The sequence below is a fragment of the Pogoniulus pusillus genome, chromosome 9 (genome assembly GCF_015220805.1).
Source record: "Pogoniulus pusillus isolate bPogPus1 chromosome 9, bPogPus1.pri, whole genome shotgun sequence".
Classification (NCBI taxonomy): domain Eukaryota; kingdom Metazoa; phylum Chordata; class Aves; order Piciformes; family Lybiidae; genus Pogoniulus; species Pogoniulus pusillus.
Genome location: NC_087272.1, coordinates 39,857,065 through 39,871,265, shown reverse-complemented (window position 1 = coordinate 39,871,265; position 14,201 = coordinate 39,857,065). Strand labels below are relative to the sequence as shown.

The following is a 14,201-nucleotide window of genomic DNA, read 5'->3' as shown; positions in this document are numbered from 1 at the left end:
AGCATTTCCAGTTTGCATCATCATCTGTATAGAAACTGGTTTAATTGCATCTGCAGTGTAACAAAGCAGGGGAAATGAAAGCTGGACTAGACATTTGTTCTCTCTGGTAAAGCAGCTGCTGAACAGCTGTCACTCAACCACCATCTCAGCTGGCTCCTACAGCTCTAACCCAGCCATCTCAGCTGGCTCCTGCAGCTGTCACCCAACCATTCTCCTCAGCTGGTGCCTACAGTTCTTCCTCAGCTCACCACTGCACTGACACCATCCTGCAGAAGAATTGAAGCAGCTTTCTGCAGTAGCTCTGTCACAGCTTGAGACCAGTGCACTGAAGACACACAGCTGTCTCAGCAAGAAAATGTGTGGAATAAGCAACTGATTTCTCCCCAGCAGCTTCACAGAGTAGCACTGTAGAAATGCTTTGTGGAACTCGAGTGGGAAGACTGTTTAATCAGTGCCCTTCAAGGCAATCTCCCTGGAGCAACTCTAAAAACAGTCAAGAACTAACTCCTTGCTGATCCTGCCTTGCACATTTCCTTTTTATGAGCCTTAAAGGTTTTATTTTCCTTTGGTTAAATGTTGAGATTCAGTCCAAATGACTTCTAGCTGTATTCCATTTTCACCTTCTGAATGCTTTAAATAGCTCTGAAATTGCACAGAGAGCAAAAGTTGTTTGCTCTTCTTTTTAGCACATCTTAATCTGTAAGCAGCAGCTCATGCTGGAGCCAGAGACTGCAAAGCTGATTGCTTTGAATGGTAGATCGTTTCTGCTGGTTTAAAGTTACACCCTTCATCAGTTCCTGTTGCAGCAGACTCCAGTGAAGGTCTTCCCCTCTGCTTCAAGTGCTCTGGGGGTGTGTGGTTAAAGGCAAACCTTCACTTTAAACATGTTCTAATCCTGTGCTTGTGCTTTAAATGCTTTCCTAGGTGTGGGATACCCTAACTGGTGCTAGCACCCATCAAGAACAGCTGCTTGTCCACAGTGTACTGGTGTGGTTGGTAACTGCTATCTGGAACTGGACAGAATCCAGCCACACTTTCCTTCAGGGCCAAAGCAGTTCAGTGCTTTTTGATTTAGGCAATTCGAAATTGGGAACCCCTCCTGTATTTCCTCTTGTTCCAGTGCAGACAGACCTAGCAAGGAAGATTGAGTTTTGGCCCATGGTTTATCTAGCTTGGCATTATCTCTTGTGCTGGAAGCGACCCTGTGAAAGGCAAACATCACACTGCTGCATCTGTAAGAGAGTGGCAGCAGGGCTGTGAAGCTGCTCCAGCTGCCTGCCTCCACAGCCAAGTGACACTGACACAGGCTGACAGGGAGCAGGGGAGTTTGGGGCAGAGGTCTCAGAATGGTTTGGAAGGGGCCTTTAAGAGATCATCCAGTCCAGCCCCATCTATTGCAAGTAAAGCAAGTTCTCAGGGGGTGTCGGCACAGCTGCTGGACCAACCAACTCTAGGCCTGCAGAGGGGCTGCTGAGCTGGGAACAGCATAGGCAAGAGTAGCTGTGTGCTTCAGCCTTCACTGGGACAGGTACAGGAACTGCCTTGCTGCCTTCCCTCTGTGCTAACTAACCCCTAACCCAAAGGCTCAGCAGCCCTGCAGCTGCACCTCGCAGTGAATCAGATCCCTCTGATGGGCATCAGTCACGTTCCAGAACTACTGCTGGATCTGACTCAGGTTTTAACTCAGCCTGGAAAATTTCTAAGTAACCACAGCAGTGCAGCTTTAAACCCTGTTAGAAGTGGCTCCAGGCAGTGCCATGGCCAGCACCTGAGAGCAGGGCAGCAAGCACACCTCTAATGCCAGGAATGGTACCCAAGGGAACAACCACTCCTTTGCTTCCTCAAAACCAGCCAACAGCGCTTCTGAAGTGCCTCATTCCTAGAGCAGAGTTGCACCTCACTGTACCTGTCACAGAGGTTGGAAGGGTGTTGGACTTCTTCAGCTGTTCCCTCCTTTCCAGCCTTGTCACAGCAGTCTCCATTTTCTTCTCCCCTTCTTGAGTCGCCGATTTCTGCAGTGTGCTTGGTTTGCTGCTGCTGGTGCTTTTACTGTCTGACTGATTGCTTGCAGCAGCCTACAGCAGAGGAGGAAAAGAGCTGCATGAGAATCAGTCTGTTGTGTAACGGCTACAAAGAAGAGATTTCACACCTGATGTCCTCACTCTTCACCTGTCCTTTCTGGCAAAGGAGCAAAACTGATACTTCTGAAACTAGGATACTGGAGATGGAAAAAACCCCAAACCACAAGGTCTGCCATGGTGTCCTTTCATCCAGGACAGCTTCCAGCCAGTCCTAGCTGTTAAGTCCAGCACTGCAACACCAAATGCACCTGTGGGCAGCTTCACACACACTGCTGCTTTCTTCCACCAGTGCCTCTGAGACTGTCAGACACGGGGCTGGCATTGCAAACAGCAGCAGGCACTGCTCCACATCATCTCCCTTCTTCCCAGCTGGCATATCCATAGACAGCACCACTGGTTATGGGACATCACTGCTGCACTGCAGGTAGACAAGTGGCCAGCAGACAGCTGCCCAGGGAAGGGGCAGGAGGGGATGTGTTTTATTTCAGTGACTGCTTTAGGCATCTGGATGCCTCGGGAATGCTCACTTCTTACATTCCTTTGCATTCTGTGTATGCATGGCACAGCAAAAATGAATTCAGCCTTACTGACCTGGAGCCAGCAGTGTGCCCTTGTGCCCAAGAAGGCTGATGGCATCCTGGGATGGATTAGAAGAGCTGTGATGAGTAGGTCAAGAGGTTCTCTTGCCCCTTTACTCTGCCCTGGTGAGGCCACAGTTGGAATCTTCTGTCCAGTTTTGGGCCACTCAGCTCAAGAAGGACCTCAGGGAACTGCTTGAGAGAGTCCAGCCCAGAGCCCCCAAGCTGCTGCAGGCAGTGAACACCTCCTGTGGGGCCAGGCTGAGGCAGCTGGGGCTGGCAGCTGGCAGCAGAGCAGCCTGAGGGCTGCCCTCAGTGCTGTGCTCAAGCTGTGCAGGGCAGTGTGGGCAGGACGCAGCCAGGCTCTGCCCAGGGCTGGCCAAGGGCAGCACAAGGGGCACTGGGGACAAGCTGCAGCAGAGGAGGTGCCAGGGGAAGAGGAGGGGAAACGTTGTCCCTGTGAGGGTGCCAGAGCCCTGGAGCAGGCTGCCCAGAGAGGCTGTGGAGTCTCCTGCTCTGGAGACTTTCCAACCCCCCTGGCTGTGTTCCTGTGTGCCCTGCCCTGGGTGCTGCTGCTCTAGCAGGGGGGTTGGACTCAATGATTTATTCCGAGGTCCCTTCCAACCCCTGTCATGCTGTGATGCTGTGTGGTTGCATGACACTGGCCTAGGCTCAGCTATAAGTGAGCATCCTCTAAGCCTTGCTCACTCAGGCCTGGGGAGAACCACACTGCACACAACCCTCCTGCTCCATCGCATGCACCGTGGCTGTGCTCTGGCTTGCCATGAGCTACACCTGCGAGTAAGGCAGTGGGAGTCCATGCTCAAACTGCTACTCATTGCTCAGTGTTTTCTCCTGGAGTTCTCCATTTTTCCAGGGGAACCTCTGAACTTTAAGACTGCTCTTTACTCCCTGGCATTTCAGCTTCTAGGGAGTCTTGCAAACCAAGCATGAAAGAAAAATAATTCCCCTTTCACAGAGCAAAAGTAGCTAAAAGAGTGCTGACATCTTTCTTTCTGAGGAGCAGGACTCCAAAGGGTACTTACCATTTCCTTAGCCAGCCTCTCTGCTTGCTTTGCCTCCCTGGCTTGTCTCCTCTCCTCCCTGGTAGCCTGCTGCTCACGAAAGCCCTTCTGCTTCTGCAGCGCCAGCGTAATCCAGAGCGGTTGGGAGCTCTCCACTTTCTCCATCAACTTAGAGCCGTCTAAGGAGTGCCTGCTCTGCAGGACAGGCTTGTCTGCAGGAAAACAAGGCAAGAGTTGGTCGAGTAATGCACAGCCTTTGTCTCAAGCAAACCTGCCCAGCTTCTCTACCCTGCAGCTGAGCCCATCGGGTGCAGTGCCGCTCACAGACCTCTGCTGGACCGCACGGCAGGTCCTGAAACAGTTTCCATGGCTGCAGAGCACGACTCAATTCAACACACTCAGAGAGCTCCCTGACTGTACCTGTTCCGGTGAAAGCCCAACCCAGGCACTGAGCACCTATGACCTCATTTAGCACAGGCACTGGCCCTGCCTGAGACGTTTAAGTGGCAGTGACACACGAGCACTGCTTCTTTACAGCTGATGAAAGGGATCCAGCCACCAGGCACTGCAGTGCCCTGGGTTTCCACCTGCAGTTCAGGGCAGAGGAGTGTCTGAACTCTGGCCAAAAGGGGCTGAAAAGAGTAACCCCCAAAATGCAGCCCCTCGTCAAAAAGAGGGCCTTTAAAACTGCCCCTTGAGCTTCCTGCAGCCTGCAGGACGCTGGGGCTAGCACCCAGCAGAGCCGCGAGTGGCAGGGAGCAGCACTGGGCTGGCAAAGCTGCTCCTGCAGAGCTCAGTGAGCGCAGAAACTGGCCCAGGCTCTGCTCTGTGCCTTCACCTAGCTTCCATAAATCTTCACTCGGAAATTAAGTGAAAGGAGGAAAGTGCAGAAAGTGGCAAGAACTAAGCAGCAGCTCCACTGGGCTGTGGTTTTAGAAGTGCCCAGAGTCAAGACTGGGCAAAAATTGGGATGTCCCAATGGCATCCTGGATTCTTGCCTTGCTCTTTGCTGTGTCCCTGTGCTGTTATTTTTCCTCTTGCACAAAATGCTGCATCAGGACACAGGCTTTCAGCCCTCCTCTGGAGTGCCACCATGGCAGCTCTCATTGCTTCTGTGACTGAAGAGTGCAGGCTCCTGTGCCCATCTATCTTGGGTTAGAGACAAAAACTGCCCAGCACAGGCACTATGAGGGGACCTAGATCTTAGCCATTTTTAAGCCAGATAATAGTCCCCTAAAAAACACCAACAACAAAATGTAAATGATCAAAAGGGCTCCCTCTGCTCTGATGCCATCGTCTGTGGAACACAGAGTCCATCCTCTGACCAGCTTGGGAACCTTTCTGCCAAGGAACACACACAGTTACCTCCCTGAGATGAGCAGAGGGCTGGAGCGGCTCTGCTGTGACAACAGACTGAGGGTGTTGGGGATGTTCAGTATGGAGAGAAGAAGGCTCCCAGGTGACATGATCGTGGCCTTGCAGTATCTGAAAGGGGCTACAAGAACCCTGGGCAGGGACTTTTGAGGCTGTCAGGTAGTGATAGGACTGGAGAGAATGGAACCAAGCTAGAAATGGGGAGATTCAGCCTGGATGTTAGGAAGTTGTTGAGCATGAGGGTGGTGAGAGCCTGGCAGGGGTTGCCCAGGGAGGTGGTGGAAGCCTCATCCTTGGAGGTGTTTGAGGCCAGGCTGGCTGAGGCTGTGGGCAGCCTGCTCTAGTGTGAGGTCTCCCTGGGCACGGCAAGGGGGTTGGAACTGGCTGCTCCTTGTGGTCCCTTCCAGCCCTGGCTGACTCTGTGAACTCCACTTTCTACAGCAGGCCACCCTGAGCTGGTGTCTGTCTGAGCAAAGCTGTGGGGAGCCCCAGCCCCACTGCCTCGGCCCCCTGGGCAGAGCAGGGGCACCTCCCCGTCCCTTTGGCTGACACCTACCTTTCTTGGGCGGCTCAGGCTTTCTGTCGTTTTTTTCTCTCCAGGGGATACTCAGCGACGGGAAGAAGGATTTCTTTTCTCGGGTCTCCTCCTCTTCATTCCTGTACTCGCTGCCTGGCGCGGGGTGCACCGCATGGGCTCTCTCTTCTTTCCTCCAGCCGCTCTCTGCCTCAGCCTTGGCCAGCCTCTGGCCCAGCGCCTCAGCGAGGTTTGACCTGTTGAGCCTGGCGAGAGGGGACGCCGGCGGGGTCTGGCTGGAGGGCTTCGGCGCTAGGGCAGGCTTCTGTGCGGCCGCTGCCTTGCAGGCGGCTCTCTCCCGCAGGGGCGAAGCGCTGTGGGCAGCGGCCGGCGGGACGGCTGCGGTGCCCTCCGCCACTGTCCCCGAGGGGTCCCTGGAGTGAGGCTGGGCGCTCCCCCTCGGCGTGCCGGGGGCTGAGCTCTCCTCGGCGGCAAAGACAGAGGCTTCCCTGTCCGCCTCGGCCGCCAGCAGCGGGTCGGGCACACCATCGAAGCTGTCCCCCGCGCTGTACCTTTTCTTCTTCCTCTGCTCCGCTTGCTGCTCGCAATGGAAGCGTAAGGAGTAGTTTGTCCTCCGCAGCTTTATCCCGAAAGGAGAAACGTTCTCCTCTCCGTTCGGTGCCGCTTTGTCTGCTGCTTTGCTCTGCTGACTTTCCGCGGCGCTGGGGAGCTCGACCTGGGATGATTCCTTACCTGGAGAAGGAGGAAAACTTGGGACTAGGAACGACGGAAGATCTTTAGCGAATTTACATCCCTCCGTGCTGTCTGCCGCGTCCCCGTGGGCCTCCGCTTTCCCCTTGGCCCTCCCGGCCGAGCTCTCCCTGGCAGCGGCAGCCGCTGCCGCCTCCTTGGCGGCTCCGGGCGCGGCCCCCGCGGGGGCACCGCTGCCGCCGCTCTCGGCGCCCGGGCCGGCTCTAGGCGCCTCCGAGAACTTCTGCCAGGCCGGCGTGATGGAGAACTTGGCGCTGGCCGAGAGGGTTTTCCGCAGGTGGCCGTGGGGCGCAGCCCGCCCGCGGGGGCTCCAGTCGTCGCTGTGCCGGCAGCCGCCGCGCTCCCGCTCGCCGTAGCGGCTGCCCTCGGCGCCCCTCAGGATCCTGGAGCGGATGGACGCCCACTCGGCCAGCACCGCCTGGCTCTCCGCCGCCTCCTGGGCGAGCCTGCCTTTGCTGGGCCTGGCCTCCTGGGCCCTCCTCCGGGCCTTCTCCGGCGAGGGCACCTCCACGCTTCGCCTCTCCTCCGCCAGGGCCAGCAGCGACTTGCAGCCCGAGTCCCTGATGTGGCGCAGGCTGCCGGCCGTGCCGCACAGCTGCGCGCCGGTCACCAGGATGGCCGTGTGGGGCACGCAGCCCGCGGCCGGCAGCGCCGGGGGGCCCTGCCCGCCCGCCTGCGCCCCGCACTCCTTGCCGGCGGCAGAGGAGAGGCCTCTGAGCGGCGTGACTGGGCTCAGGTTGACCTTGGGGAAGATGATCTGCTTGTCTCCGGAGGACACCTGAAACGTGAAGGCTCTCGACGCAGTTTGCCTTTCGTCCACCTCTTGCCACCGAAGTTCTTCCCCTATCCGCTTTTGCTCCTGAGCCTCAACTTCTTTCTTCAGTTTCTGGGCCAGGACTTCTTCTGCACTTTTATCTCCCCTTTCTCCTTTGAGTTTCTGGGGTCGTGATCCTTCCTGGAGCCTCTGCTCTGCTGCCTGCCTGTCAGCCCCTCCGGAGCACAACTGCTCCTTGTCCTGCAGCTGCTCCCGGCCTTTTTCTTGGTGCTTCTGAGGAGGGTTTTGTCCTTCTGCGTTTAGCTTCTGCTCCTCCAGCTTGTTGCATGCCGGTTCCTTCTGTTCCTCCCGAGGCACCGGCTCCTCTTGCAGCACACTCTCTGCACTTTGCAAGTGCATTTGCTTCGTGAGCTTGTGTTTTTTGTGCTCTTCCCGTTTCTTTCTCCTGTCCACTCCTTGCTGGGGTTCCTTCTCTGTCTGTTCTCCCTTCTCCCTCCAGTACTGCCTTTGTTCCTCCTCTTTGTTCTGTTGTTTGAGGCTCTCAGCTTCTTTCTCATGCTTCAGTTTTATTTCAGCTTCTTGAAGATCTTTCTCCTCAAGCTCTTGTCTCTGTTTTTCTTCCTCATTTTGTTCCTTGAGTTCTTTTTGTGTCCCTCCTCCTTCCTCCTGACCCTGCTTTTCAGACTCACCCTGCCTCAGTTCTTCCAGCTCTAGCCTCTCCTGCTCCTCCAGCTCTCGTCTCTCTTTCTCCTTCAGCTCCTTGCACCTCTGCTCCTCCTGTTCCCAGTGCTTCTGCTTCTCCAGCTCCTGGTGTCTCTGTTCCTGCAGCTTCTGCTCCCCCACTTTGTGTCTCTTTTGCTCCTCTTGTTCCTGGACCTTCTGTTCCTCCAGCTCTTCTTTCTTTTGCTCCTCCTGTTCCTGGTGTTGCTGCTCCTCCAGCTCTTGGCTCTGTTGTTCCTCCTGTTCCTGGTGTTGCTGCTCTTCCAGCTCTTGGCTCTGTTCCTCTTGTTTCTGGTGTTGCTGCTCCCCCAGCTCTTGTTTCTTTTGCTCCTCTTGTTCCTGGTGTTGCTGCTCCTCCAGCTCTTGGCTCTGTTGTTCCTCCTGTTCTTGATGTTTCTGCTTCTCCAGCTTTCGTCTCTTTTGCTTCTCCTGTTCTTGGTGTTTCTGCTCCTCCAACTCTTGCCTCTGTTCCTCCAACTCTTGCCTCTGTTCCTCCTGTTCCTGGTTTTTCTGCTTCTCCATCTCTTGCTTCTGTTGTTCCTCCCACTCCTGGTGCCTGTGCTCTTCCAGCTCTTGTATCTTTGGCTCCTCTTGTTCCTGACACTTCTGCTCCTCCAGGTCTTGTCTCTGTTGCTCCTTCAGCTCCTGTCTATGCTTCTTCGGCTCCTGGTGCCTTTGCTCCTCCAGCTCTTGCCTCATTTCATCTTCCCTTCTCTCCTTGTGGCGTGCTTGATCTCCTATGTTCAGAGTTGCCTCTCCTTCAAGCACAGGCTGCCTCTCTTCTGCACAGCGCCTTCTCTCCTGCTCTTTGTGTGTCTGCTCAAGCTCTTGGCACCTTTGTTCTTCCATTTCTCTTTGTTCCTCCATTTCTACGACCTGCCGTATCCGTTCAGCCTCCAGGATGCCCCAGTGGTCTTCAATCCGCCTCTGCTCTGCCAGCTGCAGCTGCCTCTGCTCAGCTCTGCTCTGGATTAGCTTCTCTGCTGGGATGTGTCCGTTGTAACCTGGGTACCTGTCTCCGTACAGCTCCGGCTCTAGGTCGTCTGGCTCAAACTCTGTGATGGTTAAACTTTGTGAGCCCTACAGTTGGGAACAAGTTTGGAGTTACTGAGTGTTGCCTGCTGGCTGTGGCATTCCCTACCCTCAACAAACCATCAGTGGCAAATGCAAAACACTTCTGTCATCCTAAACAATGGCTTAGACCCAGAGCCAACGCCCCCACCCCAATTTACAGGTCCCATCACCGTAGACCCCACAGCTCTCACCTCTTTGGAGGACAACCTTTAGGAGAAAGAAACATCTCAGCAGGGGTGAGAGTGCAATGCTGACTGTCCAGCCACCATGTGGTGTGCATGGGCGCAGACAGCCTGAGCCCTGCCATTCCAGGTCTACAGAGGAGCAGGGAACAGAGCTGCACTTCCCCAGGCCTGTTCTGCTAGGTGGAACTCCATCCTTTCAGCCTGGAATAACGAGTCCCTGCTTGGGGGCACTGTTTTGCCAGCTCCTCCACAGCAGAGCTAGCTGTGACTTGCAGAGACAGAGGCTGTTGCCTGCAGAGAAGTGCTCTGCAGTGCCAGCCAGGAAAGACATTGCTCAGGGAAATACTTTTCACAAGCCCAGGGCCAGGAGACCTTCCTCATTAGCTGTGCAGAGGCTGCAGTTCTACTGCAGGAGCCATGGGCCCAGGCACGAACCCAGAGCTCCCCAGCAATGCTGAGGCATGTGCTCAGTGCTGACTGGTTCTTGCTGCTTGCCCCACAGCCTTGGCATCCTGCAGCGGACCCAGTCCAGCCAACAAGCCCCCTGGCAGCTTGATCCTTGCCTCTGTAGCAGCATGGCCTGAGGGTGAGCTGCACCTGGAGTGCTTCCCAGCACTTTCCTTGAGGAGAAGAGCTCAGCCAGTGCCCTGTCTGGCTGCCATTTGTGGAGCTGCTGTTTGGCTCCAGTTAAACTTTCAGCAGAAACAAGAGCTTTACATTTAAGTTCCTCACTGCAGGAGCCCAGAGCAAGCACAGTGGTGCAGAAGAAAGCACCGTGGCCTCTCCTGGGCCCTGCATCAGCTGCAGTCTTGTCCCATTGATAAGCACTAGGAAGATGCCAGCATAAAACCCCAAAATAGCCAGGCTGTGAGTGTGCAGAGCTGGGGTCAGACAACTCCCTCTGCAGCTGGAGCAAGAGCTGTGTTACTAAGCCTTACTCCTTCTTGTAAGACAATGATGTAACCACTGCCAGAACCCAGGCCAGCTCTAGAGAAGCTGATTTTTTTGTACTGATTGCCTCTGCCAGAGCAACATTAAAGGTGGCAGAGACCCTCCAGACCTTTGATTTCCTCACCAGGAAAACCAGAAGCAGAAAGCTCCCCTGATGTAAATCCCTCATGGAAGTAAGCAAAACTTCTTTACTTGTAGTAAAACTTCTTTGTCTCTTCTCTCCAGCTGGGGTTTCATATTTAGCTCTCTGCCTTGGTTCCAAGACACAATGAAAGCAGCATGGATTTTGTTTTGCCTTGAAGAGCCCAGAGATGTTGACAAAGCTTCCCACAGCTACCTCTAGCAGTGTTGAGCACATCCTCTGCCTAGAGCTGCTGCTGGCACACACAGCCACAGTTATTTTGTGCCCAGCTTCAGAAGTACTCTCCCTCCCCTACGCTTTGCCCAGTGGTTCAGTACCTTTGTTAATCTCTTGTGCTTTCTTGACACCCTCTGCTTTTTTGGCTTCACTGCCAGCTTGTGTTTGGCTGCACTGTTGTCTAGACGAGCAACAGCCTGGGGAACTGCATCCAAATTGATTGTTTCAATTGTGCCAGAACAGGAAAATTGTCTTTTTGGTCGAGAGGATTTGATTGGAGGAACCTGTTTGGGATACAAGCACAGGAAGCTACTGTTAAACTATTTCTTCCATTACAATATATCTATAAAGCCTGGCTGCTACCAGAGCAGTGAGGGCAGAGGGCAAGAGAGGGGACTCTGCCCCTTGGCTCTGCTCAGACCTCACCTCCAATCCTGCCTCCAGGGCTGCTGGCCCCTGCAGAAGGACACTTTGCTGCTGGAGGGAGGCCAGAGGAGGCCAGAAAGATGCTGCAAGGGCTGGAGCAGCTCTGCTGTGAGCACAGGCTGAGGGAGCTGGGGGGGTGCAGCCTGCAGGACAGAAGGCTCCAGGGGCACCTCAGAGCTGCCTGCCCAGAGCTGAAGGCAGCCTGCAGGAAGGCTGCAGAGGGACTTTGCATCAGGGGCTCTAGAGACAGCCCAAGGGGCAATGGTTTGGAGCTGAGGCAGAGCAGGCTGAGAGTGGAGCTGAGGAAGAAGTTGCTGAGTGTGAGGGTGCTGAGAGTGTGTCCCAGGCTGCCCAGGGAGGCTGTGGCTGCCTCCTTGCTGGGGGTGCTGCAGGCCAGGCTGGAGGAGACCTTGAGCAGCTGAGTGTAGCTGAGAGGTGTCCCTGGGCATGGTGGGGAGGGTGGAGGGGATGAGCTCTGAGCTCCTTCCCAGCCTTAGCTGCTCTTAGATCCTAGTTCCAGTACTACACTTTTGTACCTTTCACTCACACACGGCTCAGACTTTTCTGACTAAGTTTCCCCACAGTTCAGCTGCACTCTGAAGTGCTTTGGAATGGGCAGGACAGAGGCAGGGGTCCAAGCAGCACCAAGCACTGGGACATTTTAAAGTTTGCTCACTGTGGAAAGAGATCTACATCTTCAAATAGTTTAGTTGATAGACTTCAGTCAACAGCAAATCAGATTGACTCATCTAGGCATAAATAAAACAGAGCAGCTACAGAGCTGTGCTGTCTGCATGGGAGATGAGTGTGGCACTAGAGTCAGTCTGGCCCAGTGCCTGCAGAAAACCTTCCCTCCACAGGCACCTGGAGCTGTCCAAGCTAGCAGCAAACAGCAGCAAACCACAGAAGCAGGCAGTTTGCTTGGGCCTTATTCCTCTTACCCTTCACATGTTTGGGTTCAGAAAGTGCAAATGCAAACAAAGAGCTGTAGTGAGACTGCTCTGATGATAAACAGAGTGGAAGTCTGTGTCTGGAGGTGTAAGAGTGAGCCTGTCACAGCCTCGCCTGTAAGGCACCAACCTGAGACTTGTGCCGGGCAGAATCCGTGCAGAGAAAGGAGGGAGAGGGGGTGAGGAGGGAGCAAACATCTAATGCATGGAAGGGAGCAAGCAGCTTCTGCAGGGAAGGGCAGGGAGCAAGCTCCTTCTGCAGGGAAGGGCAGGGAGCAAGCTCCTTCTGCAGGGAAGGGCAGGGAGCAAGCTCCTTCTGCAGGGAAGGGCAGGGAGCAAGCACCTTCTGCAGGGAAGGGCAGGGAGCAAGCTCCTTCTGCAGGGAAGGGCAGGGAGCAAGCTCCTTCTGCAGGGAAGGGCAGGGAGCAAGCACCTTCTGCAGGGATGGGCAGGGAGCAAGCTCCTTCTGCAGGGAAGGGCAGGGAGGAAGCTCCTTCTGCAGGGATGGGCAGGGAGCAAGCAGCTTCTGCAGGGAAGGGCAGGGAGCAAGCAGCTTCTGCAGGGAAGGGCAGGGAGCAAGCAGCTTCTGCAGGGAAGGGCAGGGAGGAAGCTCCTTCTGCAGGGAAGGGCAGGGAGCAAGCAGCTTCTGCAGGGAAGGGCAGGGAGCAAGCAGCTTCTGCAGGGAAGGGCAGGAAGCAAGCAGCTTCTGCAGGGAAGGGCAGGGAGCAAGCAGCTTCTGCAGGGAAGGGCAGGCAGCTGCAGAGGTTCCAAGCCAGCCCTGTAATCTTCTGGGGCTGGCCAGATGCTGATGAGGCCATCAGCTCTTCCCAGGCTGCCGGCAGTGTTTGCCTGTCCTTAGTGGCTGACAGGCAGGCATCACAGAGCGGTGGGAGCGCTTAGGCAAACGATGGCTCTGTGACGAATAGATCAGATGCAGGAATGCTGCAAGACTGGCAGAGAGTGAGTGCTGCTGCCTGCAATCAGCTGGCAGGGATTTCTTGAGCGCATTGCCTAGCCTCACAACTGCAGAGGGCTCACGAAGCCCTGGGTGACCAAGGAAGCAATTACATGTGTGTTAAAGCCAAAGCTGACAGGCTCCCAGTGGCTGCAGTGCAAAGTGACTCAGAGCAAAGCAGCTGCAGAGGTCCTTTTACCTTCTCTTCCATGTCACGTCCCGTTCCAGGAAAATTCAGTGTCCTCCCAAGCTCTGGAGTGTCAGCAGACTGGAAGACAAGGGGGTTAGCACAGCCAGGTGTCAGCGTGGAAAGGTCTAAGGCACACAGTTCAAAGGACTTGTGAAACCATGCAGGTGCAGGGAGGCTCTGTACCCTGATCCCTCTCCCTGCAGGACTGATGGACAGCAATTGCTGCTCCTGAAGGCCAGGAGCTTGCAGCCCTGCTGTCTCTGCAGCAGCAGCAGCTGGTGGTACAAGGCACTGCAGGAAGCAAAGCATTTGCACTTGCTACGAGGTGACAAACCAAGAGAAAGAGCACAGCTCGGCAGGGCTTCAGGCACCCCTTAGTAACCTCATCTCCTCCCACCTTACCTACCAGAAACCCCATCAGGCATTGCCTCTGCTGCAGGGAGTTTCTTCTCCAGGTTGTCATCAACAGCTCTTCTTCTAAAGCAGGGAAAGGCCCAGCTACCAGCCCTCCCCAAGCCTCCTCCTCTTCCTCAGCTCCACTCTAAGCCTGCTCTGCCTCAGCTCCAAACCACTGCCCATTGGCCTGTCTCTAGAGCCCCTGATACAGCTACCAGCCCTTCCCAAGCCTCCTCTTCTTCCTCAGCTCCACTCTAAGCCTGCTCTGCCTCAGCTCCAAACCACTGCCCATTGGCCTGTCTCTAGAGCCCCTGATACAGCTAACAGCCCTCCCCAAGCCTCCTCCTCTGCCTCAGCTCCAAACCACTGCCCGTTGGCCTGTCTCTAGAGCCCCTGATACAGCTACCAGCCCTTCCCAAGCCTCCTCTTCATCCTCAGCTCCAAACCATCACCCCTTGGCCTTTCTCTAGACCCCCTGATGCAAAGTCCCTCTGCAGCCTTCCTCATATCCAGGTGTCCCAGCACGCCCTTAAGGGCTGTATGTTCCTGAGGGCTGGTGTGGCCCTTCCCTGGGCACAAACCTAGGCTGCTGTGGGCAGGGAAGGATGCACTCCTGCTCCCCTTCAGAGGTGGCAGTGACACACTGCACAGTCTCACCACAGAGAACTTGCAGAGTGCCTGCATGGCTCCCTGTGCTGCTCTGCTGCCTGAGCAAGGCCTGTCTGCACACCCCAGTGCCCACAGCTCCTGGCATCCAAGCCTTGCCAGGTAACTGGAGTCATTGTTTATCCTGGAGGTTTGGGTGTAGGGAGCATTCTCCAGTGCTTGGGATCCTGTCTGTGACAAACATGGGGCCAGGCTTTCATGGAGTCAAGCTC

General features: G+C 55.4%; 1 protein-coding gene across 3 annotated transcripts in view; it reads right to left on the bottom strand.

Moving 5' to 3' along the window:
• CRACD (capping protein inhibiting regulator of actin dynamics) overlaps positions 1 to 14,201 on the bottom strand; it is a 99,579-nt gene that overhangs the window by 2,993 nt on the left and 82,385 nt on the right. For all 3 annotated transcript variants that reach the window (XM_064149317.1, XM_064149316.1, XM_064149315.1), the window contains exons 7-11: positions 12,937 to 13,005; positions 10,508 to 10,690; positions 5,615 to 8,918; positions 3,706 to 3,896; positions 1,907 to 2,075 (exon numbers count right to left, since the gene is read on the bottom strand). In XM_064149317.1, the coding sequence (XP_064005387.1) occupies positions 1,907 to 2,075; positions 3,706 to 3,896; positions 5,615 to 8,918; positions 10,508 to 10,690; positions 12,937 to 13,005 (3,916 nt within the window). The remainder of the gene's footprint in view (positions 1 to 1,906; positions 2,076 to 3,705; positions 3,897 to 5,614; positions 8,919 to 10,507; positions 10,691 to 12,936; positions 13,006 to 14,201) is intronic.